Source organism: Ammospiza caudacuta, chromosome 16, assembly GCF_027887145.1.
Source record: "Ammospiza caudacuta isolate bAmmCau1 chromosome 16, bAmmCau1.pri, whole genome shotgun sequence".
Classification (NCBI taxonomy): Eukaryota; Metazoa; Chordata; class Aves; order Passeriformes; family Passerellidae; genus Ammospiza; species Ammospiza caudacuta.
Genome location: NC_080608.1, coordinates 18,687,692 through 18,713,873, shown reverse-complemented (window position 1 = coordinate 18,713,873; position 26,182 = coordinate 18,687,692). Strand labels below are relative to the sequence as shown.

The following is a 26,182-nucleotide window of genomic DNA, read 5'->3' as shown; positions in this document are numbered from 1 at the left end:
TGACTCGAGGGGCGTGGACGGTCTCGTTCCCTCCCTGCCCCTCCTCGCTGTTCTCTCCCTTGGGTTTTTGCGTCGGGGGAATGCTCCTGAGTGCCCCCGCTATGTTCGGAGCGGGCACTCCACCCTGCAGCGCCCGCTCCTCCAGGCCCTCGCTCTGGGGACGGCGCTCTACTCCCCTCCCGCCCCCAACAGCTCTAAGCCAATCGGTTGCCAGGCACACCAGGCCTCGGCCAATCAGAGCGCTTCATGCTTTGAGTCGCCTGTTGCCAGTCAGATCAGCAGAACGCAGCGCCCCGCACAAACCCGCCGTATCTCGCAGGGCTGCGAGCCCAACCCGGACCGCAGCCTCTCCGGGGAGGGCTTTGCGGAGCGGGGAAGTGCAAATCAGCCAGACCGCTATCTTCTGATGCTGTCCAAGGGCTGTGGCGGGTGCCGAGAGTGGCCGGTCAGGGTGGGCGCAAGGCTGGGCTTCGGGCGTTCCGGACGTTTAGGGGGTCCCAGGAAGAGCCGGGACTTGTGGGTTCAAAAGCACAAATTTTATTAGGAGGAGATAAATGGGGCCCTCCCACACTGCATTGACTCAGGCATCCGGGAGAGACCCAGCTATCTGGTTTTGAATGGGGGCACGCAGGGGTCAGGTGTCAGGTGAGTTGGGATGGAGTCACGCAGGGTTCAAGCAGAGTCAGATGGGGTTAGGTAGGGTCACAGCTGGGGTCATAGCCGGTGTCAAGGTGAGGCATAGGGTTGGCAGGGGTGAGGCCGATGTCAGGTGGGGTCAGTCAGGGGGTCACGGTCAGCCAGGTTCAGGCAGTGTCACACAGGCTCAGGTGAAGTCAGGTGTATTCAAGAAGGGTCAAAAAAACCTCAGGTGAGTCACAGTGTGTTCAGAAAAGTAATAAAGTGGTCAAGTGGAGTCAGGCCAGGGTCAGGGTAAGCCCGGGGGCTGGCAGGGCACCATACGCAGGCGAAAGGAGGGGCAGCGCAGCACCGTGCCCGGTGAGCCCCTCAGCCCCGGCAGTCCCTCCGGGCCCGGCTCCAGACGGAATTCCCGCAGGATCAGCCCCAGGAACACGAAGAGCTCGGCCCGCGCCAGCCCCTCCCCCGGGCACGATCGCGCCCCGCAGCCGAACGGCAGCAGCGACCGCGAGGGGGCGCCCGGCGCCAGGAACCGCTCTGGGGGGCGGCGGGTCAGCTCCGAAGGGTGCGGGGGGACCCGCAGGATCGGGGGGTTCCGGGGGGGGACCCACAGGCTTGGGGGGAGCGGGCGCCATGGGGGGACCCAGGACTTAGGGGCGGACCTCCACAAGTTTGGAGGGTGCCTGGGGGTTCCCCAGGTTGGACTTCAGGGTTCAGAAGGGAAACATGGGGGTTTGGGGTGACCCAGGGGCTCAGAGGGAGCCTAAGATTTGGGGGAGACCCCAGGATGACAGAGGGGATTCACATGTTTGGGGAGGGTTCAGACACCTGAGGGGGGTCTCAGGGGTTTCGGCAGGGGGGTAGAGGGGAGGAACAGGTTTTGAGGGGGGTACACAGATATATGGGAGAACTAATGGGGATGGTGGGGGGTAACCACAGGTTTGGGGGAGGGGGTGTGGGGTTGGGGTGGTTCAGGCATCGGGGGGGGGGGGGACACTCATGACACAAAGGTGTTCCCAGGATACCCAGGAATCAGGGAAAACACCATGGCTGGGGGAACCCAGTTTGATGTTTGAGGAAACCCAGGAGTTCAGGGGGGCACTCAGAGTGCAGGCATACCCACATACCGGGCAGGAAGACCTCAGGGTGCTGCCAGATGTCAGGGTCCTGTTGGGCTGCCAGCAGGTTGGGGATCAGGACAGTGCCGGCTGCCACGGGGAGCCCCCCAAGACTGGAAGGGGACAAGGTGCATGGAGATAGACTGCGGTCTGCTGGGGGCTACTGAAAGTTACATGGGCCATACTGAGACCTACTGAGGCTCTCTGGGGGCTCACTGGGTATGACTGGATGTCTGTTTGGGTCTACAGGGTCTATACTGAGATCTGGTAGGTGCTGCTGGGAGTTACTGGGTGTCTGTTGGAGTCTACTGGGGCTCTCTGGGGTCTCCTGGGATCTATTAGGTGCCTACTGGAATTTACTGATGCTATACTGGAATCTACTGGAGCCATACTGACACCTACTAGAATTTATTTGGGGTCTACTGGCACACTGGGTGGGATCTGCTAGCGCCATACTGGGATCTGGTGGAGTCCTACTGGAGCTCTCTGGTATCTACTGGCTATCTGTCGAGGTCTACTGGGGCCATACTGGGGTCTACTGGGCTCACTGGGAACTGCTGGACCCATCGTGAGCTTTTCTGGGGGCTACTGGATGTCTACTGGGGTTTCGTGGGGCTACCTTGGACTTACTGGGATATATTGGGAACTCCTGCTGGGATCTTCTGGGCTCTGCTGGGGCCTACTGAGGCTATTCTGGAATCTTCTAGGATCTACTGAGTGTCTGTTAGGGTCTACTGGGGTCATACCAGAACCTGCTGGGGCAAGTGGAATGTACTGGGGTTATACTGGGGCCTACTGGGACCTAATGAGTCTTACTGGGATTTATTGGGCCCTGTTGAAGCCTACTGGGTCCTACAAGGACTTACCAGACTGTACTGGTCTATTGGAGTCTACTGTGGGCCTACTTCTACTGGGCCCTACTGGTAAATATTCTGCATATTTGGGTCTTACCCGGGCCATGCTGGGACCTGATGGGTCTTAGCAGGACTTGCTGGGGTCTAATGGGCTCTGCTGGGTTCTCCCGGACCCTACTGATGATACCAGGCGGACCCTTCCTGTTCTGTGGTGGTTGCCCCTCACCCAGGCTGGCCGGTGGCGGCTCCTCCCTGCCCTGGTACCTGGTGTGGCGCAGGGCGCAGTGGGGCAGCGCCAGGGGCGCAGGGGGTCGCAGCCGCAGGGTCTCGCTGACGGTGGCCTGAAGAAGGGGCAGGCGCCCCATGTCCCCTGGCCCGGGTGGTCCCTGTGCCCCCTGCAGCTCCGCCCGCAGCCGCACCTGCAGCTGCACAGGTGTGCCATGTCTGCCATGGGGCACCAGGGGAGGGGGTGCATCCCAGGGGGCACACAGTGGCAATGGGATGACAGGGTGACTCCCCAGAACCCCAGACCCCCCCAAACTCACCAACCTGCCCCTGGGACCCCAAACCATCCTCAAGCCTGGCCCTCTCCCTTGGCAACCCCCTTGAACTCCCAGATCCTCCCCAGACCTGTCCTGAGACCCAACCCCCACCCCAGACTTGCTCCTCCCTCCTCCTTGGGGACACCCCTGAGCCCCCAGATCTCTCTCTTAGGACCCTCTATCCCTGGACCCTGAGCCACCTCTCCATGGAAACCCCAAACCAAGGAGCCACATAGAGACACAGACACAGCTCTGAAATGTCTGAGAGATCCATGGGGCACCTCAGGGTGGTGCAAGGGCACAGTGTCAGCCATGGGGAGGAGGACGTGGGGGACATGTAGGACACAGGTGGGGATATGGGACCCCCAAGTACACACATGGAGCCCTGGCACTGTACAGGGGACAGAGGGTGCTCCACATCATCTGGGGGCAGAGCAGCAGGAAACCCACGGAGAAGGGAACATGAGGGACATATGGAACACAGGATGTAGGGGGGGACACAGGACCCCTGGGGACACAGAGGACCCCCCCAGGGCTGCATGGAAGACATGGAGGGACATGTGTTTCACCTCGGGGCGGTGCAGCAGGAAGGCCACAGCCCAGCCCAGCGCCGCCGCAGTGGTCTCGGTGCCCCCAATGAACAGGTCCACCAGCGCCATGTGCAGCCGGGGGGGGCTCAGGGGGCCCTCCCGTGCCCCAGGATTACGCCCCAGCAGTGCCCCCAGAACTGAGTCCGGGGGAGGGGAGGGGCACGCCTGGCAAAGGGGTGACACGTGTTGGGGGTTTCTCCTGATCCCCAGCTGCCCCCAAACACGGGAGTCTCTTCCAAACCCCCAAGTCCACCTAAACCCCTGGCCCTCCCCAAGGCCTCCCAGACCCCCGGCTCCTCCCATCCCCTTGGGTCCCCCCAAACCTCTGTTTCCCCAAAAATATGTGGGTGCCCCCAAGCCCCTGGGTAGCCCCCAAACTCCTGGTTTCCACCCAGAACCTGAGTCCTTCCAGACCCCCATGTAGTTTCCAAAGCCCTGGGTTTCCCCTGAGGCTCTGTTCCAACTGCACCGCTCCTGACCTCGGGCTGCCTCCCAGCTCCCTGGGCCTCCCCACCTGATGCCGCTGGATCTGGGTCTCCACAAACATGTCACGGTGCTGGACAAGCTGCAGCAGCTTCCGCAGTCCCAGGTTGGGCAGGGCCTGCGCACAGGGACTCCATGGGGACCCCCACCGCCAAGAAACCTTTGACCTCAGAGAGACACCCGCTCCCCCAGAGATGCTGCCTGAGTCTCCTGAGCCCCAGAGATACCCTATGGCCGCTCCTCTGGGCCATACAGACCCCTCCAATGTCCTACAGGCATCCTCAGCACCACAGAGACACTTTACCCCACCTCAGCCCTATACAGCCCCCACAACTGGCCCTCCCAGGCCCAGAGATCCTCAACACCATATAGACCCTGTAACACTCACCCTAGCCCCACACAAACACTATAACCCCTGTCCAGCCCCATTAGTTATAGGGTCCCTTCCCAGTACCACAGACACCACCCAAGCTCTCTATGGACCCTATAAGCTCTCTGTCAGCCCTCCATACCCTTCTCCAGTCCCACACAGATGCTATAACCTCACTCCCAACCCCATATAATCCCACCAGCCCCATATCTCTCCCATGGGCCATATAATCCCCCTGAGACTCACAGCCCTTCCCAGGCCCCCAAGGGCCCATAGTCCCCCTGTAGATCTCCACAATTCCCTTATTGCCCCCATAGGGCTCTATAGCTCTGGGCTCCATAGACCCTCATGCAGCAAAAAGGCCACAGCCCCACAGCCACCCCCAGGAGCTGCCAGGCTCACCCGCAGCAGGGGCAGCAGGTCCAGCACCCAAACACTGCTGTGCCCCCAGACCTGCAGCAGCTCCCCCAGGCAGCGTGAGAAGGCCCGGAGCTCCCCTGGAGGGGGCACCTGGAGGAGAACACACCTGTGTACTGCCCAGTACTCAATTGTCTCTGGATCCCCCAGAACACCCCGAACATCATTTCAGACATTCGGGTCCCCTCAAATTCCTATGTGCCCCCAAACCCCTGCCACCCACACACAAATTGGTCAGTCCCCCCAAACAGCTGGATGTTCCCTCCACAGACTCCTGGGTCCCCCCCAAACCCTGGGCCCCCATAAAAACTGGGGTCCTCCTCCAAACCCCTGTCTCCATCCTGGGCCCCCTGCCAGATCCTCACCAGCTCCCCAAAGAGGAGGCGTGCGATGGTGCTGCAGGTGTGGAAGGTGAACACCTCAAAGGGGTCCAGGGGGGCCTCCCCATACGAACGCAGCTCCTGGGGGAAAGAGAAGGTTAGAGAGAGGCCCAGAGCAAATAAAGGGGGACTCCAAGGCTCGTTTAGGGGGTTGCACAAGAGAAGTGCAGAGCTCTGAGGGAGTTATGGGGACTCACAGGGATAATGCCCTTTTGGGGTGCAGAGGGTGAGGTTTGGGTGGGTAAGTTTTGGGGGACAGTGATGCGGGTGCAGGGTTTGGGGATCAGGTTTGAGATGCAGAGATTGGGGGATGAGTGCAGGGGGTAGGGTTTGGGGGGCAGTTTCCAGATGCAGGGGACATGGTTAAGGTGCATGGGTGGGGTTTGGGTGAAGGGAGTGAGGCTCAAGGTATCAGTTTTGGGGTGCATTGGCCAGGGTTTTGCTGGTCAATATTGTGTGGGGATCTGTTTTGCAATGCTGGGAGGATCAGTTTTGGGGGTGTCGGGGTTGCAGAAGGATCATTTTGGGCAGGAGTCGGTTTCAGGGTCTCACCTCACACAACTCCCGGCCCTGCAGCCAAAGGAGGGGCCCGAGACGCCCCCCAGCCCATGCCAGTGCCCCCCGAACTGCTCCCCGCTGCCGCCGCCAGCCAGGGCAGGGGTCTCCCAGTGCCAGGTCCCGGCCCCCCGTGACACCAGCGACCCTGGGGTTGGGCAGGAGCAGTAAGGGACCCCCAGAAACCCCCCAGCCCCTATAGGGACCCACCTCCAATACACCAGGGGTGTGCTACAGGGCCCCACTACCTCATAAAGCCTCCTTCAACCCCATAGCCGCTTCCTCCATGGGACCCTCCTAATGCCACCCTGGAGGCTGAAGGGTGTGTCTGGTGGGGCAGAGACCTCTAGAAACTGCCCTAGCCCCTACAGACAACCCACCCCTCCAGAACTGCCCCCCCCCCCCAGTACCCATGTCCCCAACTCCATTGGGACCCCCTCCCAATCCCGTAACAACCCCTTCAATCTCATAGGGACGCCCTCAAACCCCATAAGGACTTGCCATCCCACAGGGCCCCCCCAAACCCTTAGAGACCCTCCCCGAGCCCCACAGAGAACCCCAGAAACCACACAGTGACTCCCTTCAAATCCCCCGAAGGGCTTCACTACACACAGGATACTCCCCAAACCCCACAGGAACCCCTCCAACCGCCCCCCCCCCGCCGCCATACCCAGATAGCTGTGGGGGCGCCCCAGCCAGTCCCCCCAGTGCCGGACCAGCGCCTCGCGGATGGTCGCCACCGAGCTCGGCACCAGCACCTCTGCAGGGAAGAGGAGGGGCTGGGGGTACTCCAAAACTGGGGGAGATCCCAAACCAAGTGGGGAGTCCTGGCGTGGGATTTTGGGGAGAGCATCGGGGGATTAGGGCCCCAAGAAAGGTTTGGGGGGGTTTGAGGAGAGGTCCCCACCGCAGGGGGAAAGGGCAGAGTTGGGGGCTCGGAGAGTCCCTGGGGAGCAGGGAGGGGGGTTTGGGGGGCTGTGGGGTCCCGGGCGGTTGGGTTGGTGTCGGGTTCGGGGGTCCCGGGCGGCTGGGGTGGGGTCGGGTTCGGGGGTCCCGGGCAGCTCGGTCAGGGTCGGGTTCGGGGGTTCCGGGCAAGTTCGGCTGGGGTCGGGGATCCCGCACTCACCGCGGCCCGCCGCGCGCAGGCGCAGCACGGGCCCGTGCCGCCGCGTCAGGCGGCTCAGGTGCAGCGCCCCCTGTGGGTGCAGCAGGTGCAGCACGCCCCAGCGCGGGCCGCGCCTATCGCCACGCCGCGACAGTCGCGACAGCAGCGACAGCGACAGCAGCAGCGACAGCAGGCCCAGCAGCAGCGCCGCAGCCGCCATGGCCCGCGGGGTGGGGGGGGCGGACCGGAGAGCCCTTATATTGGGGAACCCCACAACCACGCCCCATGCAGCCCCACCCCCTAAGTCCTGCCCCTCTCAGGTGGCGCACACGCACCCTACTACGACAACCCGCCACCGCCCAGCCCCATAAAGAGCGCCCCTTAAAACCCCACCCCTCGAGGCTCGGGCCTCACACGGGAGGCTTAAAGCCCCGTCTCACGTCAAGCCCTGCCCCGCACCGGCCGCTCTGCCTTTGTAAAGGGGAGCCCTACGCCCCTGCCCTGGAGGCAGCCCCCCATCCTCTATAAAACAGACCCGAAGTCCCTGCCCCGGGATCCCTGACTCCTGATGCACTGATTCCTCCATAAAGCAAACCTCTAATCCCTAACCCCCCAAAATGACCCCACCACTATAAAAGTGCCCCCTCAAGCCCTGCCCCTCCAAACACCACCTTATTAAGGGAACATTTTAAGCTTCACCCTCCTCCTCACCTCCCCAAATATCCCCTATCCCAATTCCCACAGCCCTCGTGGAGGTGCTCCCACCCCCCCCCCCTTAAGTCCCTGCACCCAGAGCCTCCTTCACAGGTGCCTGCCCCCAATTTCCCTCACTCTAGCAGCAGCATTTGAGGATCAGAGACATTTATTGGGGTCCAGCAGAAGTGAGGGAGGTCTCCAATAGAGTGTGAGTCCTAGGGATGTCCCCTTGGGGGATGATGTCCCTCCAGTTCCCGGGTCCTGGAATGATTACAGGTGGGGACTCACAATAATCTGAGAAGTGCTGAAGTCAGGAAGGGGACCCCCACCCGGGGATGTGTTGCCCGGGGAGTTTGTGGGGTGCTATGGTGGGGGCCCTCAGGAGGGGTATTGAGAAGGGAGTTCCAGGTGGGGGATGTCTCAATGTGGGGATCTCTCAGGGACCCCCCAATAGGATTAGGGATGTGAAAGTGTCAGGAGGGGGGCTCCTGTGGGTGGGTGCCAGGGATTGGGCCATGGTGTAGGGATCCCGGGGGTGCCCCCCATCAGACGCTCCCCCTCTGGGGCCCTTGCAGGTGTTGGGCCAGCTGCAGGTCGTTGGGGAGCAAGAGGATGCAGTGGGCAGTGAGAACAGTTATGAATCCTCCATCACCTGCACTGAAGCCCCTCAGCATCCCCTGACCCCTTGGCAGCATCTCCCAGGGGCAGAAACCCCCTAAACACACTCTCAGGGCATAGGGTCCTTTCAAATCCAGCCACTGGCAGCTCAAACACCCTGTACCCCTCAAAGTGGGTAGTGGGCCCCAGTATCAAGTGACCCTCTCCCCATACCCTGACAGACCTCCCCCTGGGGGAAGGGGCCCCCACATAGCACTTCCCACAGCCCTCCATCCATGGAGGCCACAGACCCCCCGCCACTACAAACCTGTCAGCCCCATGGGCTTTCCCTGAGCCCCAACAACGTCCCCTTAGCACCCACAGATATCCTCCTAGACCTCCCTAAGCCCCCAGAGCCACCCCCAGGATCTGCCACAGCCCCTCTGGACACCCCCACCCCCTGAGTACCCATAGCTCCCTTCCAACTGCCCACAGAACCCTCCCAGCCCCCCCCCACCCCAAACCCCCACAGGAGGGTTCCCCTTGGACCATCTTTGGTCCCCCTGCAGCACCAGCTGACACAGGGGGACACGGGGAATGTTGGGGGACATAGGAGGACATGGGGGACATGGTGACACGAGGGGGATATGGGGGACATGGGGACATCGGGGTCATGGAAGGCACAGGAGTCGGAATGATGTGGGTGGGCGTAGGGGACATGGAGGGGGGCTGTGGGAGACATCAGGACATGGGAAGACAGGATGGGGACATCCTGATCTGGGGCCATATCACCCTGGGGAGACCTTGGGGACACCCCAGGAAGGGGGACAAGGGGGTGACATCCTGGGGAGATCCTGAGCGTGGGGACTTGGAGGGCACCCCCCCGGCGACATCCACTGTGGGGAAAGGGGACACAAAGCCTAGGGGCATGGAGACAGTGCTCTAGGGACCCCCAAATGGGACAGGGCGCCAGTGCCACCACAGGGGAAGGGGCACAGGGGACATGCATCCCCTGGGGGATGGGTGGACGCAAGGACATCAGGAGGCACACAAGGACACTGCAGGAGGACAAGGCCATGTGCTGGGGGGAAGGCAAGGACGTGGTGGGGCTGGAACAGTGTGGAGGGGGGGCTTTGTGTAGGGGTGGTCCCAGGGGCCTCCAGGGAGTCTTTAGGGGGGCCCAGGGTGGATTTGGGTGGTCCCAGGGGCTTCTCAGCAGATGTTTGCACATCGCAGGGTGGATTTGGGGGATCCAGAAGGTGGTGAGGGACCCCAGGGGAGATCCTGGGGTGGATTTGGGGGCATCTAATGGGGGTTGGAGGGTCCTGGGAGGGGGTGAGGTTCCCAGGCACTCTGGGGTGTATGAGGGTGGGTTTAGGGGGTCTGGAGGGGGTTTGAGGGTTCCAGAGAGTGTTTGTGGGGATTCTGAAGGTGGAATTTGGTGTTCCAGGGTAGACTGGTGGAAGGGCAGTCTGGAGGGTCCCAGTTGGTGTTTGGGGGATTCCTGGGAGGGAGGGAGAGGTTTTCAGGTTACATTTGGGGGCTGCCAGAGGGTCCCAGGGAGTAGAGAGTGTCTGGGGGGGGGGGGGGGGAGGGGGTGTCTCGTGGTGAATTTGAGGGATCAGGATGTTCTTGAGTGGATTTGGAGTGTCCCAGGGGTTGTTTGTGAGGATCCCAGGGTTGATTTGGGGGGTGCAGGGTGGATTTTGGGTGTCTAGGGCAGGGTGGATTTTGGGTGTCCCATTCTGCGATTAGTCCTCAGATCCACAGTGAGTATCCCTTGTAGCAGTGACTCTTTCTGCAGCACTGCAGCCCCCACCCCGGCCCCAGTGATTTCAGCTCCAGTCCCACAAGCTTTATTTTACTGCCAGCTCTCTTCTTCCAGCTGTGTCCCATTCTGCGATTAGTCCTCAGATCCACAGTGAGTATCCCTTGTAGCAGTGACTCTTTCTGCAGCACTGCAGTCCCCACCCCGGCCCCAGTGATTTCAGCTCCAGTCCCACAAGCTTTATTTTACTGCCAGCTCTCTTCTTCCAGCTCCAGCTCTGTGTTTTTCCAGCTTCAAATGCCAGCATCTGGCTCTTGACTCCAGCTTGGAAACAATTCAGCTCCCGCACGAGCCTCCGAAAGCCCACCCCACCATCCATATGCTAGCCCTGCAGTGATTTTAGCCCCCACCGAGCAGTCCCCAGGCACTTTGCCACCCCCCGCGTAAGTTCTCCTGGATGCCCACAGCCCCGTTCACAGGTCTAGTGCCTTTGCCATTTTCATTCACGTTGCCAGCCCCGCAGTCCACTTCCCAGCCCCACAGTGCGCCCCAAGAGGTGCCATCACAGGCACAGGCAATATTCTGCCATCGACGGGGTTTCAGGCGCAAGCTTGCAGCCCCCTTTCGCCACCCCGCACATCCCGTTCTACTATTAGTGGCAATACCCAGCCCCTGCATCCATGTCACAGGCCTACAGTGATCTCGGCGCAGGAACACTACAGTGTCAGGTACCAGCCCTAAGGTTACTGTGATGTGTTAAGCCGCAATTCCAGTCGCACAATGACAAGACCAGGCCCAGTGACCTCAGCTCCTTTAGCTCTTTCCCCACAAGCTTTATTTTACTGCCAGCTCTCTTCTTCCAGCTGTGTCCCATTCTGCGATTAGTCCTCAGATCCACAGTGAGTATCCCTTGTAGCAGTGACTCTTTCTGCAGCACTGCAGTCCCCACCCCGGCCCCAGTGATTTCAGCTCCAGTCCCACAAGCTTTATTTTACTGCCAGCTCTCTTCTTCCAGCTCCAGCTCTGTGTTTTTCCAGCTTCAAATGCCAGCATCTGGCTCTTGGCTCCAGCTTGGAAACAATTCAGCTCCCGCACGAGCCTCCGAAAGCCCACCCCACCATCCATATGCTAGCCCTGCAGTGATTTTAGCCCCCACCGAGCAGTCCCCAGGCACTTTGCCACCCCCCGCGTAAGTTCTCCTGGATGCCCACAGCCCCGTTCACAGGTCTAGTGCCTTTGCCATTTTCATTCACGTTGCCAGCCCCGCAGTCCACTTCCCAGCCCCACAGTGCGCCCCAAGAGGTGCCATCACAGGCACAGGCAATATTCTGCCATCGACGGGGTTTCAGGCGCAAGCTTGCAGCCCCCTTTCGCCACCCCGCACATCCCGTTCTACTATTAGTGGCAATACCCAGCCCCTGCATCCATGTCACAGGCCTACAGTGATCTCGGCGCAGGAACACTACAGTGTCAGGTACCAGCCCTAAGGTTACTGTGATGTGTTAAGCCGCAATTCCAGTCGCACAATGACAAGACCAGGCCCAGTGACCTCAGCTCCTTTAGCTCTTTCCCCACAAGCTTTATTTTACTGCCAGCTCTCTTCTTCCAGCTGTGTCCCATTCTGCGATTAGTCCTCAGATCCACAGTGAGTATCCCTTGTAGCAGTGACTCTTTCTGCAGCACTGCAGTCCCCACCCCGGCCCCAGTGATTTCAGCTCCAGTCCCACAAGCTTTATTTTACTGCCAGCTCTCTTCTTCCAGCTCCAGCTCTGTGTTTTTCCAGCTTCAAATGCCAGCATCTGGCTCTTGGCTCCAGCTTGGAAACAATTCAGCTCCCGCACGAGCCTCCGAAAGCCCACCCCACCATCCATATGCTAGCCCTGCAGTGATTTTAGCCCCCACCGAGCAGTCCCCAGGCACTTTGCCACCCCCCGCGTAAGTTCTCCTGGATGCCCACAGCCCCGTTCACAGGTCTAGTGCCTTTGCCATTTTCATTCACGTTGCCAGCCCCGCAGTCCACTTCCCAGCCCCACAGTGCGCCCCAAGAGGTGCCATCACAGGCACAGGCAATATTCTGCCATCGACGGGGTTTCAGGCGCAAGCTTGCAGCCCCCTTTCGCCACCCCGCACATCCCGTTCTACTATTAGTGGCAATACCCAGCCCCTGCATCCATGTCACAGGCCTACAGTGATCTCGGCGCAGGAACACTACAGTGTCAGGTACCAGCCCTAAGGTTGCTGTGATGTGTTAAGCCGCAATTCCAGTCGCACAATGACAAGACCAGGCCCAGTGACCTCAGCTCCTTTAGCTCTTTCCCCACAAGCTTTATTTTACTGCCAGCTCTCTTCTTCCAGCTGTGTCCCATTCTGCGATTAGTCCTCAGATCCACAGTGAGTATCCCTTGTAGCAGTGACTCTTTCTGCAGCACTGCAGTCCCCACCCCGGCCCCAGTGATTTCAGCTCCAGTCCCACAAGCTTTATTTTACTGCCAGCTCTCTTCTTCCAGCTCCAGCTCTGTGTTTTTCCAGCTTCAAATGCCAGCATCTGGCTCTTGGCTCCAGCTTGGAAACAATTCAGCTCCCGCACGAGCCTCCGAAAGCCCACCCCACCATCCATATGCTAGCCCTGCAGTGATTTTAGCCCCCACCGAGCAGTCCCCAGGCACTTTGCCACCCCCCGCGTAAGTTCTCCTGGATGCCCACAGCCCCGTTCACAGGTCTAGTGCCTTTGCCATTTTCATTCACGTTGCCAGCCCCGCAGTCCACTTCCCAGCCCCACAGTGCGCCCCAAGAGGTGCCATCACAGGCACAGGCAATATTCTGCCATCGACGGGGTTTCAGGCGCAAGCTTGCAGCCCCCTTTCGCCACCCCGCACATCCCGTTCTACTATTAGTGGCAATACCCAGCCCCTGCATCCATGTCACAGGCCTACAGTGATCTCGGCGCAGGAACACTACAGTGTCAGGTACCAGCCCTAAGGTTACTGTGATGTGTTAAGCCGCAATTCCAGTCGCACAATGACAAGACCAGGCCCAGTGACCTCAGCTCCTTTAGCTCTTTCCCCACAAGCTTTATTTTACTGCCAGCTCTCTTCTTCCAGCTGTGTCCCATTCTGCGATTAGTCCTCAGATCCACAGTGAGTATCCCTTGTAGCAGTGACTCTTTCTGCAGCACTGCAGTCCCCACCCCGGCCCCAGTGATTTCAGCTCCAGTCCCACAAGCTTTATTTTACTGCCAGCTCTCTTCTTCCAGCTCCAGCTCTGTGTTTTTCCAGCTTCAAATGCCAGCATCTGGCTCTTGGCTCCAGCTTGGAAACAATTCAGCTCCCGCACGAGCCTCCGAAAGCCCACCCCACCATCCATATGCTAGCCCTGCAGTGATTTTAGCCCCCACCGAGCAGTCCCCAGGCACTTTGCCACCCCCCGCGTAAGTTCTCCTGGATGCCCACAGCCCCGTTCACAGGTCTAGTGCCTTTGCCATTTTCATTCACGTTGCCAGCCCCGCAGTCCACTTCCCAGCCCCACAGTGCGCCCCAAGAGGTGCCATCACAGGCACAGGCAATATTCTGCCATCGACGGGGTTTCAGGCGCAAGCTTGCAGCCCCCTTTCGCCACCCCGCACATCCCGTTCTACTATTAGTGGCAATACCCAGCCCCTGCATCCATGTCACAGGCCTACAGTGATCTCGGCGCAGGAACACTACAGTGTCAGGTACCAGCCCTAAGGTTACTGTGATGTGTTAAGCCGCAATTCCAGTCGCACAATGACAAGACCAGGCCCAGTGACCTCAGCTCCTTTAGCTCTTTCCCCACAAGCTTTATTTTACTGCCAGCTCTCTTCTTCCAGCTGTGTCCCATTCTGCGATTAGTCCTCAGATCCACAGTGAGTATCCCTTGTAGCAGTGACTCTTTCTGCAGCACTGCAGTCCCCACCCCGGCCCCAGTGATTTCAGCTCCAGTCCCACAAGCTTTATTTTACTGCCAGCTCTCTTCCAGCTCCAGCTCTGTGTTTTTCCAGCTTCAAATGCCAGCATCTGGCTCTTGGCTCCAGCTTGGAAACAATTCAGCTCCCGCACGAGCCTCCGAAAGCCCACCCCACCATCCATATGCTAGCCCTGCAGTGATTTTAGCCCCCACCGAGCAGTCCCCAGGCACTTTGCCACCCCCCGCGTAAGTTCTCCTGGATGCCCACAGCCCCGTTCACAGGTCTAGTGCCTTTGCCATTTTCATTCACGTTGCCAGCCCCGCAGTCCACTTCCCAGCCCCACAGTGCGCCCCAAGAGGTGCCATCACAGGCACAGGCAATATTCTGCCATCGACGGGGTTTCAGGCGCAAGCTTGCAGCCCCCTTTCGCCACCCCGCACATCCCGTTCTACTATTAGTGGCAATACCCAGCCCCTGCATCCATGTCACAGGCCTACAGTGATCTCGGCGCAGGAACACTACAGTGTCAGGTACCAGCCCTAAGGTTACTGTGATGTGTTAAGCCGCAATTCCAGTCGCACAATGACAAGACCAGGCCCAGTGACCTCAGCTCCTTTAGCTCTTTCCCCACAAGCTTTATTTTACTGCCAGCTCTCTTCTTCCAGCTGTGTCCCATTCTGCGATTAGTCCTCAGATCCACAGTGAGTATCCCTTGTAGCAGTGACTCTTTCTGCAGCACTGCAGTCCCCACCCCGGCCCCAGTGATTTCAGCTCCAGTCCCACAAGCTTTATTTTACTGCCAGCTCTCTTCTTCCAGCTCCAGCTCTGTGTTTTTCCAGCTTCAAATGCCAGCATCTGGCTCTTGGCTCCAGCTTGGAAACAATTCAGCTCCCGCACGAGCCTCCGAAAGCCCACCCCACCATCCATATGCTAGCCCTGCAGTGATTTTAGCCCCCACCGAGCAGTCCCCAGGCACTTTGCCACCCCCCGCGTAAGTTCTCCTGGATGCCCACAGCCCCGTTCACAGGTCTAGTGCCTTTGCCATTTTCATTCACGTTGCCAGCCCCGCAGTCCACTTCCCAGCCCCACAGTGCGCCCCAAGAGGTGCCATCACAGGCACAGGCAATATTCTGCCATCGACGGGGTTTCAGGCGCAAGCTTGCAGCCCCCTTTCGCCACCCCGCACATCCCGTTCTACTATTAGTGGCAATACCCAGCCCCTGCATCCATGTCACAGGCCTACAGTGATCTCGGCGCAGGAACACTACAGTGTCAGGTACCAGCCCTAAGGTTGCTGTGATGTGTTAAGCCGCAATTCCAGTCGCACAATGACAAGACCAGGCCCAGTGACCTCAGCTCCTTTAGCTCTTTCCCCACAAGCTTTATTTTACTGCCAGCTCTCTTCTTCCAGCTGTGTCCCATTCTGCGATTAGTCCTCAGATCCACAGTGAGTATCCCTTGTAGCAGTGACTCTTTCTGCAGCACTGCAGTCCCCACCCCGGCCCCAGTGATTTCAGCTCCAGTCCCACAAGCTTTATTTTACTGCCAGCTCTCTTCTTCCAGCTCCAGCTCTGTGTTTTTCCAGCTTCAAATGCCAGCATCTGGCTCTTGGCTCCAGCTTGGAAACAATTCAGCTCCCGCACGAGCCTCCGAAAGCCCACCCCACCATCCATATGCTAGCCCTGCAGTGATTTTAGCCCCCACCGAGCAGTCCCCAGGCACTTTGCCACCCCCCGCGTAAGTTCTCCTGGATGCCCACAGCCCCGTTCACAGGTCTAGTGCCTTTGCCATTTTCATTCACGTTGCCAGCCCCGCAGTCCACTTCCCAGCCCCACAGTGCGCCCCAAGAGGTGCCATCACAGGCACAGGCAATATTCTGCCATCGACGGGGTTTCAGGCGCAAGCTTGCAGCCCCCTTTCGCCACCCCGCACATCCCGTTCTACTATTAGTGGCAATACCCAGCCCCTGCATCCATGTCACAGGCCTACAGTGATCTCGGCGCAGGAACACTACAGTGTCAGGTACCAGCCCTAAGGTTACTGTGATGTGTTAAGCCGCAATTCCAGTCGCACAATGACAAGACCAGGCCCAGTGACCTCAGCTCCTTTAGCTCTTTCCCCACAAGCTTTATTTTACTGCCAGCTCTCTTCTTCCAGCTGTGTCCCATTCTGCGATTAGTCCTCAGATCCACAGTGAGTATCCCTTGTAGCAGTGACTCTTTCTGCAGCACTGCAGTCCCCACCCCGGCCCCAGTGATTTCAGCTCCAGTCCCACAAGCTTTATTTTACTGCCAGCTCTCTTCTTCCAGCTCCAGCTCTGTGTTTTTCCAGCTTCAAATGCCAGCATCTGGCTCTTGGCTCCAGCTTGGAAACAATTCAGCTCCCGCACGAGCCTCCGAAAGCCCACCCCACCATCCATATGCTAGCCCTGCAGTGATTTTAGCCCCCACCGAGCAGTCCCCAGGCACTTTGCCACCCCCCGCGTAAGTTCTCCTGGATGCCCACAGCCCCGTTCACAGGTCTAGTGCCTTTGCCATTTTCATTCACGTTGCCAGCCCCGCAGTCCACTTCCCAGCCCCACAGTGCGCCCCAAGAGGTGCCATCACAGGCACAGGCAATATTCTGCCATCGACGGGGTTTCAGGCGCAAGCTTGCAGCCCCCTTTCGCCACCCCGCACATCCCGTTCTACTATTAGTGGCAATACCCAGCCCCTGCATCCATGTCACAGGCCTACAGTGATCTCGGCGCAGGAACACTACAGTGTCAGGTACCAGCCCTAAGGTTGCTGTGATGTGTTAAGCCGCAATTCCAGTCGCACAATGACAAGACCAGGCCCAGTGACCTCAGCTCCTTTAGCTCTTTCCCCACAAGCTTTATTTTACTGCCAGCTCTCTTCTTCCAGCTGTGTCCCATTCTGCGATTAGTCCTCAGATCCACAGTGAGTATCCCTTGTAGCAGTGACTCTTTCTGCAGCACTGCAGTCCCCACCCCGGCCCCAGTGATTTCAGCTCCAGTCCCACAAGCTTTATTTTACTGCCAGCTCTCTTCTTCCAGCTCCAGCTCTGTGTTTTTCCAGCTTCAAATGCCAGCATCTGGCTCTTGGCTCCAGCTTGGAAACAATTCAGCTCCCGCACGAGCCTCCGAAAGCCCACCCCACCATCCATATGCTAGCCCTGCAGTGATTTTAGCCCCCACCGAGCAGTCCCCAGGCACTTTGCCACCCCCCGCGTAAGTTCTCCTGGATGCCCACAGCCCCGTTCACAGGTCTAGTGCCTTTGCCATTTTCATTCACGTTGCCAGCCCCGCAGTCCACTTCCCAGCCCCACAGTGCGCCCCAAGAGGTGCCATCACAGGCACAGGCAATATTCTGCCATCGACGGGGTTTCAGGCGCAAGCTTGCAGCCCCCTTTCGCCACCCCGCACATCCCGTTCTACTATTAGTGGCAATACCCAGCCCCTGCATCCATGTCACAGGCCTACAGTGATCTCGGCGCAGGAACACTACAGTGTCAGGTACCAGCCCTAAGGTTACTGTGATGTGTTAAGCCGCAATTCCAGTCGCACAATGACAAGACCAGGCCCAGTGACCTCAGCTCCTTTAGCTCTTTCCCCACAAGCTTTATTTTACTGCCAGCTCTCTTCTTCCAGCTGTGTCCCATTCTGCGATTAGTCCTCAGATCCACAGTGAGTATCCCTTGTAGCAGTGACTCTTTCTGCAGCACTGCAGTCCCCACCCCGGCCCCAGTGATTTCAGCTCCAGTCCCACAAGCTTTATTTTACTGCCAGCTCTCTTCTTCCAGCTCCAGCTCTGTGTTTTTCCAGCTTCAAATGCCAGCATCTGGCTCTTGGCTCCAGCTTGGAAACAATTCAGCTCCCGCACGAGCCTCCGAAAGCCCACCCCACCATCCATATGCTAGCCCTGCAGTGATTTTAGCCCCCACCGAGCAGTCCCCAGGCACTTTGCCACCCCCCGCGTAAGTTCTCCTGGATGCCCACAGCCCCGTTCACAGGTCTAGTGCCTTTGCCATTTTCATTCACGTTGCCAGCCCCGCAGTCCACTTCCCAGCCCCACAGTGCGCCCCAAGAGGTGCCATCACAGGCACAGGCAATATTCTGCCATCGACGGGGTTTCAGGCGCAAGCTTGCAGCCCCCTTTCGCCACCCCGCACATCCCGTTCTACTATTAGTGGCAATACCCAGCCCCTGCATCCATGTCACAGGCCTACAGTGATCTCGGCGCAGGAACACTACAGTGTCAGGTACCAGCCCTAAGGTTACTGTGATGTGTTAAGCCGCAATTCCAGTCGCACAATGACAAGACCAGGCCCAGTGACCTCAGCTCCTTTAGCTCTTTCCCCACAAGCTTTATTTTACTGCCAGCTCTCTTCTTCCAGCTGTGTCCCATTCTGCGATTAGTCCTCAGATCCACAGTGAGTATCCCTTGTAGCAGTGACTCTTTCTGCAGCACTGCAGTCCCCACCCCGGCCCCAGTGATTTCAGCTCCAGTCCCACAAGCTTTATTTTACTGCCAGCTCTCTTCTTCCAGCTCCAGCTCTGTGTTTTTCCAGCTTCAAATGCCAGCATCTGGCTCTTGGCTCCAGCTTGGAAACAATTCAGCTCCCGCACGAGCCTCCGAAAGCCCACCCCACCATCCATATGCTAGCCCTGCAGTGATTTTAGCCCCCACCGAGCAGTCCCCAGGCACTTTGCCACCCCCCGCGTAAGTTCTCCTGGATGCCCACAGCCCCGTTCACAGGTCTAGTGCCTTTGCCATTTTCATTCACGTTGCCAGCCCCGCAGTCCACTTCCCAGCCCCACAGTGCGCCCCAAGAGGTGCCATCACAGGCACAGGCAATATTCTGCCATCGACGGGGTTTCAGGCGCAAGCTTGCAGCCCCCTTTCGCCACCCCGCACATCCCGTTCTACTATTAGTGGCAATACCCAGCCCCTGCATCCATGTCACAGGCCTACAGTGATCTCGGCGCAGGAACACTACAGTGTCAGGTACCAGCCCTAAGGTTACTGTGATGTGTTAAGCCGCAATTCCAGTCGCACAATGACAAGACCAGGCCCAGTGACCTCAGCTCCTTTAGCTCTTTCCCCACAAGCTTTATTTTACTGCCAGCTCTCTTCTTCCAGCTGTGTCCCATTCTGCGATTAGTCCTCAGATCCACAGTGAGTATCCCTTGTAGCAGTGACTCTTTCTGCAGCACTGCAGTCCCCACCCCGGCCCCAGTGATTTCAGCTCCAGTCCCACAAGCTTTATTTTACTGCCAGCTCTCTTCTTCCAGCTCCAGCTCTGTGTTTTTCCAGCTTCAAATGCCAGCATCTGGCTCTTGGCTCCAGCTTGGAAACAATTCAGCTCCCGCACGAGCCTCCGAAAGCCCACCCCACCATCCATATGCTAGCCCTGCAGTGATTTTAGCCCCCACCGAGCAGTCCCCAGGCACTTTGCCACCCCCCGCGTAAGTTCTCCTGGATGCCCACAGCCCCGTTCACAGGTCTAGTGCCTTTGCCATTTTCATTCACGTTGCCAGCCCCGCAGTCCACTTCCCAGCCCCACAGTGCGCCCCAAGAGGTGCCATCACAGGCACAGGCAATATTCTGCCATCGACGGGGTTTCAGGCGCAAGCTTGCAGCCCCCTTTCGCCACCCCGCACATCCCGTTCTACTATTAGTGGCAATACCCAGCCCCTGCATCCATGTCACAGGCCTACAGTGATCTCGGCGCAGGAACACTACAGTGTCAGGTACCAGCCCTAAGGTTGCTGTGATGTGTTAAGCCGCAATTCCAGTCGCACAATGACAAGACCAGGCCCAGTGACCTCAGCTCCTTTAGCTCTTTCCCCACAAGCTTTATTTTACTGCCAGCTCTCTTCTTCCAGCTGTGTCCCATTCTGCGATTAGTCCTCAGATCCACAGTGAGTATCCCTTGTAGCAGTGACTCTTTCTGCAGCACTGCAGTCCCCACCCCGGCCCCAGTGATTTCAGCTCCAGTCCCACAAGCTTTATTTTACTGCCAGCTCTCTTCTTCCAGCTCCAGCTCTGTGTTTTTCCAGCTTCAAATGCCAGCATCTGGCTCTTGGCTCCAGCTTGGAAACAATTCAGCTCCCGCACGAGCCTCCGAAAGCCCACCCCACCATCCATATGCTAGCCCTGCAGTGATTTTAGCCCCCACCGAGCAGTCCCCAGGCACTTTGCCACCCCCCGCGTAAGTTCTCCTGGATGCCCACAGCCCCGTTCACAGGTCTAGTGCCTTTGCCATTTTCATTCACGTTGCCAGCCCCGCAGTCCACTTCCCAGCCCCACAGTGCGCCCCAAGAGGTGCCATCACAGGCACAGGCAATATTCTGCCATCGACGGGGTTTCAGGCGCAAGCTTGCAGCCCCCTTTCGCCACCCCGCACATCCCGTTCTACTATTAGTGGCAATACCCAGCCCCTGCATCCATGTCACAGGCCTACAGTGATCTCGGCGCAGGAACACTACAGTGTCAGGTACCAGCCCTAAGGTTGCTGTGATGTGTTAAGCCGCAATTCCAGTCGCACAATGACAAGACCAGGCCCAGTGACCTCAGCTCCTTTAGCTCTTTCCCCACAAGCTTTATTTTACTGCCAGCTCTCTTCTTCCAGCTGTGTCCCATTCTGCGATTAGTCCTCAGATCCACAGTGAGTATCCCTTGTAGCAGTGACTCTTTCTGCAGCACTGCAGTCCCCACCCCGGCCCCAGTGATTTCAGCTCCAGTCCCACAAGCTTTATTTTACTGCCAGCTCTCTTCTTCCAGCTCCAGCTCTGTGTTTTTCCAGCTTCAAATGCCAGCATCTGGCTCTTGGCTCCAGCTTGGAAACAATTCAGCTCCCGCACGAGCCTCCGAAAGCCCACCCCACCATCCATATGCTAGCCCTGCAGTGATTTTAGCCCCCACCGAGCAGTCCCCAGGCACTTTGCCACCCCCCGCGTAAGTTCTCCTGGATGCCCACAGCCCCGTTCACAGGTCTAGTGCCTTTGCCATTTTCATTCACGTTGCCAGCCCCGCAGTCCACTTCCCAGCCCCACAGTGCGCCCCAAGAGGTGCCATCACAGGCACAGGCAATATTCTGCCATCGACGGGGTTTCAGGCGCAAGCTTGCAGCCCCCTTTCGCCACCCCGCACATCCCGTTCTACTATTAGTGGCAATACCCAGCCCCTGCATCCATGTCACAGGCCTACAGTGATCTCGGCGCAGGAACACTACAGTGTCAGGTACCAGCGCTAAGGTTGCTGCGATGTGTTAAGCCGCAATTCCAGTCGCACAATGACAAGACCAGGCCCAGTGACCTCAGCTCCTTTAGCTCTTTCCCCACAAGCTTTATTTTACTGCCAGCTCTCTTCTTCCAGCTCTGTGTCCCATTCTGTGATTAGTCCTCAGATCCACAGTGAGTATCCCTTGTAGCAGTAACTCTTTCTGCAGCACTGCAGTCCCCACCCTGGCCCCAGTGATTTCAGCTCCAGTCCCACAAGCTTTATTTAACTGCCAGCTCTTCTTTTGCACTTTCTGCTCTAAATCTTCACAGTAGTGCCACACAATACTACTTGTGCTTCTCAGGACAGGATGTTTCTTTTAGCTGTAGTTCTTGAGCTCTGATCACAGCCCTTACAGCAATTTCAATTCCAACCATGCAGTTCACCTCCCCGCTCCACAATCCCTATCCCAGCCCCACGGGGGTTTTACACCAAACCCTACCATATTTCTGTCTCCTCCACGTCTGCTGCCTCAGCTCCAGCTCCTCAGCTTCCTACTGACTGCAGCTAAAAGCTGCTCATGCTTCTCACTGCACCTTGGGGCTGTTGATAAGGCCACAAATCAGTTACTGCCATCATTACAATTTCAGTATCTCTAGAAGCTGTCCCATCCACCCACCCAGCCCTAAGTGGCAACCCTAAGTGGCATCCCAACTCTGGGGACACTGGAGGCCTGAAGCTCAACATCCACCCTCCCCCTCACCCTGGCTCTCAGTCCAGCACCTGCACAAAGGCCCCCTCACCTCCCCTCAGGCAGCTCCAGGGGCTGGCAATAGCCACTGGACTCCTGCCCCCCCCCATCCCAAAAGGCACTCTTGGGCTGGTTCTTGGGCCCTAGAACCCTCTGAGCCCCCACACCCTGAGCCCCTCGTAGGTACCGCAGGGCAGGGGCTGGGATCCCCCAGGCATAACCTGCAGGCCCTGTGCTGCAGCTCCATGCCTTCCTCCCATGGCATTTATCTAGCCTCAGCATTTCCACCACTCCACATTGTTTTGGGCCTGGGTCATGCCAAAATCATTATTCCTCACCCTGGGGTTTTATATCCCCACTGCTCTCACAACTGGTGTTTCAGCCCCAGTCCCACAACCCTTACCAAATTAACATGAGATATCTAGTAAAGAAAACAAATCAAACCAAAAAGATGTATTAAAACAGGCAATAATAAAATAACACAATTAAGAAAAAAAAACATTACAAGTAAAAACAAAATAAAGTAATAAAAATACAAAAAGCAAGCTTTATTCCTCGTATTCTGAACATTTCTTTAAATCCAGAAACCGCGAAACGGCTACTTCCCAGCCCCCAGTGACAGCAGGCAGTGCCCCCCCCCCCCCCCCCCCCCCACCGCGCCACTCCAGGCCCCACACCAGCCGCCGGCTACCCGAGCCACGCAGGGCGCGGCAGAAAGAACTGGACACGGCCGGCCCCAGATACGGCCGCAGGCGTCGCGTCCGTGCTCACCAGCGCTCCCCCGATCAGCCGCCGCGGGGGTCCCGTCCTGGCGCAGCGCCGCTCCTCGGACCGCGCATCCGCAGCTCCCGTCGCTCCCAGCTTCACCGCCGAACTGATGCCATTGCCGCCCCAACGCCCGCTATTTATGCCCCACGGGCGGACAGCCAGCCAATCACAACCCGAGGCAGCGCCTGCCGGCTCCACCAATCCCAGCCCGCAAATTCCCGCCGCGCTCGGCTCCGTGACTCCCCACGGTCCCCTCAAGCGCTGCTCCCGCCGCCGCCATTGCTGTGGCCGCGTCCGCCCGCTGCCCGCCGCCTGCCCGCTTCCCTGGACCAGAACCTGATCCCGACCAGGACCTGAACTGGAAGCTCCCGGCCGCCCTTCCCGTCCGCAACAGCGCCTGCCGAGGCAGCGGCAGCGGGGACGCTGCTCCGCCGGCTCCCAAAGCGGCGGTGGCGGGAGCGGCGCCTCAGACGTACGGGCGAGCGGGGCCAGTCTGAGGCGGCGAGCCGCGACTGAGCGGGCTGAGATTGGCGGGACCGCTTCCGGTTTGAAAGGGCGGCTGTGATTGGACAGGGCGGACGGAGAAAGACGCGCCGTGATTGGCAGGTTTAGGAGCCGTCAGGCTGAGGCCCGTGGGAGCGTGGGGCGGAGCTCGGGCTGCCCGAAGGGCTCGCAGGCGGCGGCGGCGGCGGCGGCGGCAGCGGCGGCGGCGCTCGCCAAACCCCCGTCCCCTTCTCCGGCCTTCTCTCGTGCCCAGGTCCCGGCGCGGAGCGCCCCATCGGCACTCGGGGCAGGAGGCGGAGAGGAGTGTAGCCCGGGAGGGGTTCCGGGTCGTCTTTGCGACAGCAGGGCGGACTAGGGAGCGGCGGCGATTTGGTGAGGAGAGGGCTCGGGAGCGGGGAGGGCGTGCAGCGCCCGCTGCGGGCTCTGGGTGCCTCTTCTACCGCAGTGCTTCCGCTTCTGCGGGGACTTGGCCTGCCCCGACTGGCCGAGATCAGCACCCTGGCCAAAGTTAAGTGCCCGCGTCCCCCTGCCCGCCCTCCGCCTGCTGCGGGCCCGCTGCTCACCCTCGTCGTCGGATGTTATAGATGATAAAACAATATTGGCTTTCACATTCATAGATTAGCTTTTTGCATTACAAGTATTTTGATATGGTAAAACTTATACTTACTTTAACTGCTTTGTATAGTGTAATATGCCAGTTTATGTATGCACTGTATATTTCATATGAATAGTAGCCTGATAAATATGTCGTCAGCTTTAGCAAAATGTTGAAATAGAAACTAAAGTTACTAAATGTAACTAACTCAGAAAATGGTGTATAGCAATTATTCTGTTTCTTATAACTGCAGACTGCCCCTACCAAGTGATAATAGTGACAAAAAGAGCTTAAGCATCCAGGAAGCATTTTCGACTCTTATCGGTATTATCAGGGAGTGTGAAGCAACAGGATAAAACTACAGGAAGAAATAAAATGTGTAGACCTCATTTACAGAACGTTCTGCAGACAAGTCAGAGGTTAAAACCAAAGAAGAGAGTTCCTGGAACATCAAAAAGTCAAAGGAATGTTTGAATAATGTGTAAGTTAATGAATATGCATGTAACCTCAGCAATGTAACAGTATATAGTGAACATGTTTTTAAGCTACCTCTGTGCTCTTTGGCTGTGTGCTAAAAGCATCCCAGTGCTGGATTATTTTGTCCTTTTATCCTTTAATAAACTTTTAAAAATTTTAAAGAATGAACTCTGTTTATCACATCAGTGAAGCTTAAGCTGATCTGCATCCAGGTGTTTTGGGACCTGCTGGGGCAGGCCATCGAGGTAAGTGTGGGGCTACTGCAGTGGAGGCCAAGTATTTCAACACAATAGCATAATCAGCAACGTTAATTAATTTTGTGTTCCTCATGCAAGCCTCAGCCTTAAGAACTCTACCAGCCTCTAATAGGATTAATAATACGCATAGTAAGTGTTACTAGTATTAATATTTAGGTAAGGATTGTTAGTGTTAACACTGGTACTAAGTATGTTAGCTGGTATTTACTGTGAAGCTCTGCTCTCCCACAGTATGACAAAGTCCTGAAGCTGTCCTCAGGTGCACAGTTAGGTGAGCACTGCTGTCCTTACCACGATCCCCCGATGGAGCCATGCTCCAGAGACGGGCAGCAATGAATCTGCAGATGCCTTCCCAAGGTGACAGAGCTCGCCCTCCTTCCCATCTGCAGTCAGGGGATGTGAAGGCAACCATTGCTGTCCTCGGCTTCATCATCTCCAGTGCAGCCAAGCACAGCATAGACAATGAGTCTCTGTCAAGTGAGCTGCAGCAGCTGGGACTGCCCAAAGGCAGGGGAAGCCCTCAGGGTGGCACCATCAGCCAGACCTGCTGGGATGTTGCTTACAGTTCCCAGCCCTGCCTTCTTCACAGCCAGATGGAGGGCAGGCTGCCTGCTGTGCTGTCCTCCATCACCTCTCTTCTGTACCATCAGTCCCTGGGGGCTCCTCAGGTGCTTTGGTGAGGTTTGGCAGCTGCAGGTCTGGTGTGAGCAGAGGGATTCTTCTCTTGTCTCCCCTCATAAGCAAAGCATGCCAGCCAGCTGTGTTGTTTTACATGTCACTGACCCACAAAATTGCAGGAGACTGAGGACTCGTAACAGGTGCAGGACAGGTTCAAAAGGAACTTGGGACAAAACCTCTGTCTTTGTCAGTCCAAAGGGACAGCAGAGCTCACATCTGCTCACAATAATCCTCTGGAGAGCGGAGCAATGTTTGTATGGAAAGATGACTGGGGGTAAAATCAGTGGAAACCGAGTTACATTTGTATCCTAACAGGAGCTATAATGGGACAGAAATTTTAGGGTAAAATACAGGTGCTGTTCCCAGGATGGAGCTGGGTTGGCATGCTCCACAATGATTCCCCATACAACCATAAGGACCTGCTAAGGGGGGTGGAGTGGAATGGGGCACCACAACCAGGCTCTGCCAAAATCTTTGCAGGGGCAGCAACTCCATGGTACTTTGAAGCTTATTAACTGCATAGCAAGGGCTATTTGGCATATGTAGGAACACTTTCCAACCTAGGATCTGAAGACCAATTTAGAGGAGGCAACTCTAAGTCGAAAGCCAGCCAGACCTTATGTTCTTAGCACCATTCATTTAGAAGAAATCCTGTTACATTTGCAAATTTAAGAGGTGACACCCCCATTCAGACCATGGCTCCTGGGTGCGAACAATAGCTCTTCAACAGCAAGGAAATCTGCATGCCCTAGTGTCTCAAGGTCACTTCACCTGAGAGTCCAGAGACCCAAATCCAGCCAGAGTCCTAGCTCCCAGAAAACTTCAGCTATAAGAAATCCTTCAAAGTGTGCAATTCTAGGAGTGGAAATCCTACAGGAAACACGAGGCTTCAG

General features: G+C 57.6%; 1 protein-coding gene and 1 pseudogene across 1 annotated transcript; one reads left to right on the top strand and one right to left on the bottom strand.

Annotated features, from left to right (window-relative positions):
* Positions 1-476: 476 nt before the first annotated feature.
* LOC131564636 (steroid 21-hydroxylase-like) lies at positions 477-7,270 on the bottom strand (annotated as a pseudogene).
* Positions 7,271-24,026: 16,756 nt separating this feature from the next.
* LOC131564635 (COMM domain-containing protein 4-like) lies at positions 24,027-25,111 on the top strand (the record flags this gene model as incomplete). The annotated part of the gene is made up of 5 exons (XM_058815151.1): positions 24,027-24,031; positions 24,131-24,201; positions 24,541-24,599; positions 24,843-24,877; positions 24,976-25,111. Coding segments are annotated over exons 1-5 (306 nt in total), but the record flags the coding sequence as incomplete, so codon positions are not given.
* Between the last annotated feature and the right edge of the window lie 1,071 nt (positions 25,112-26,182).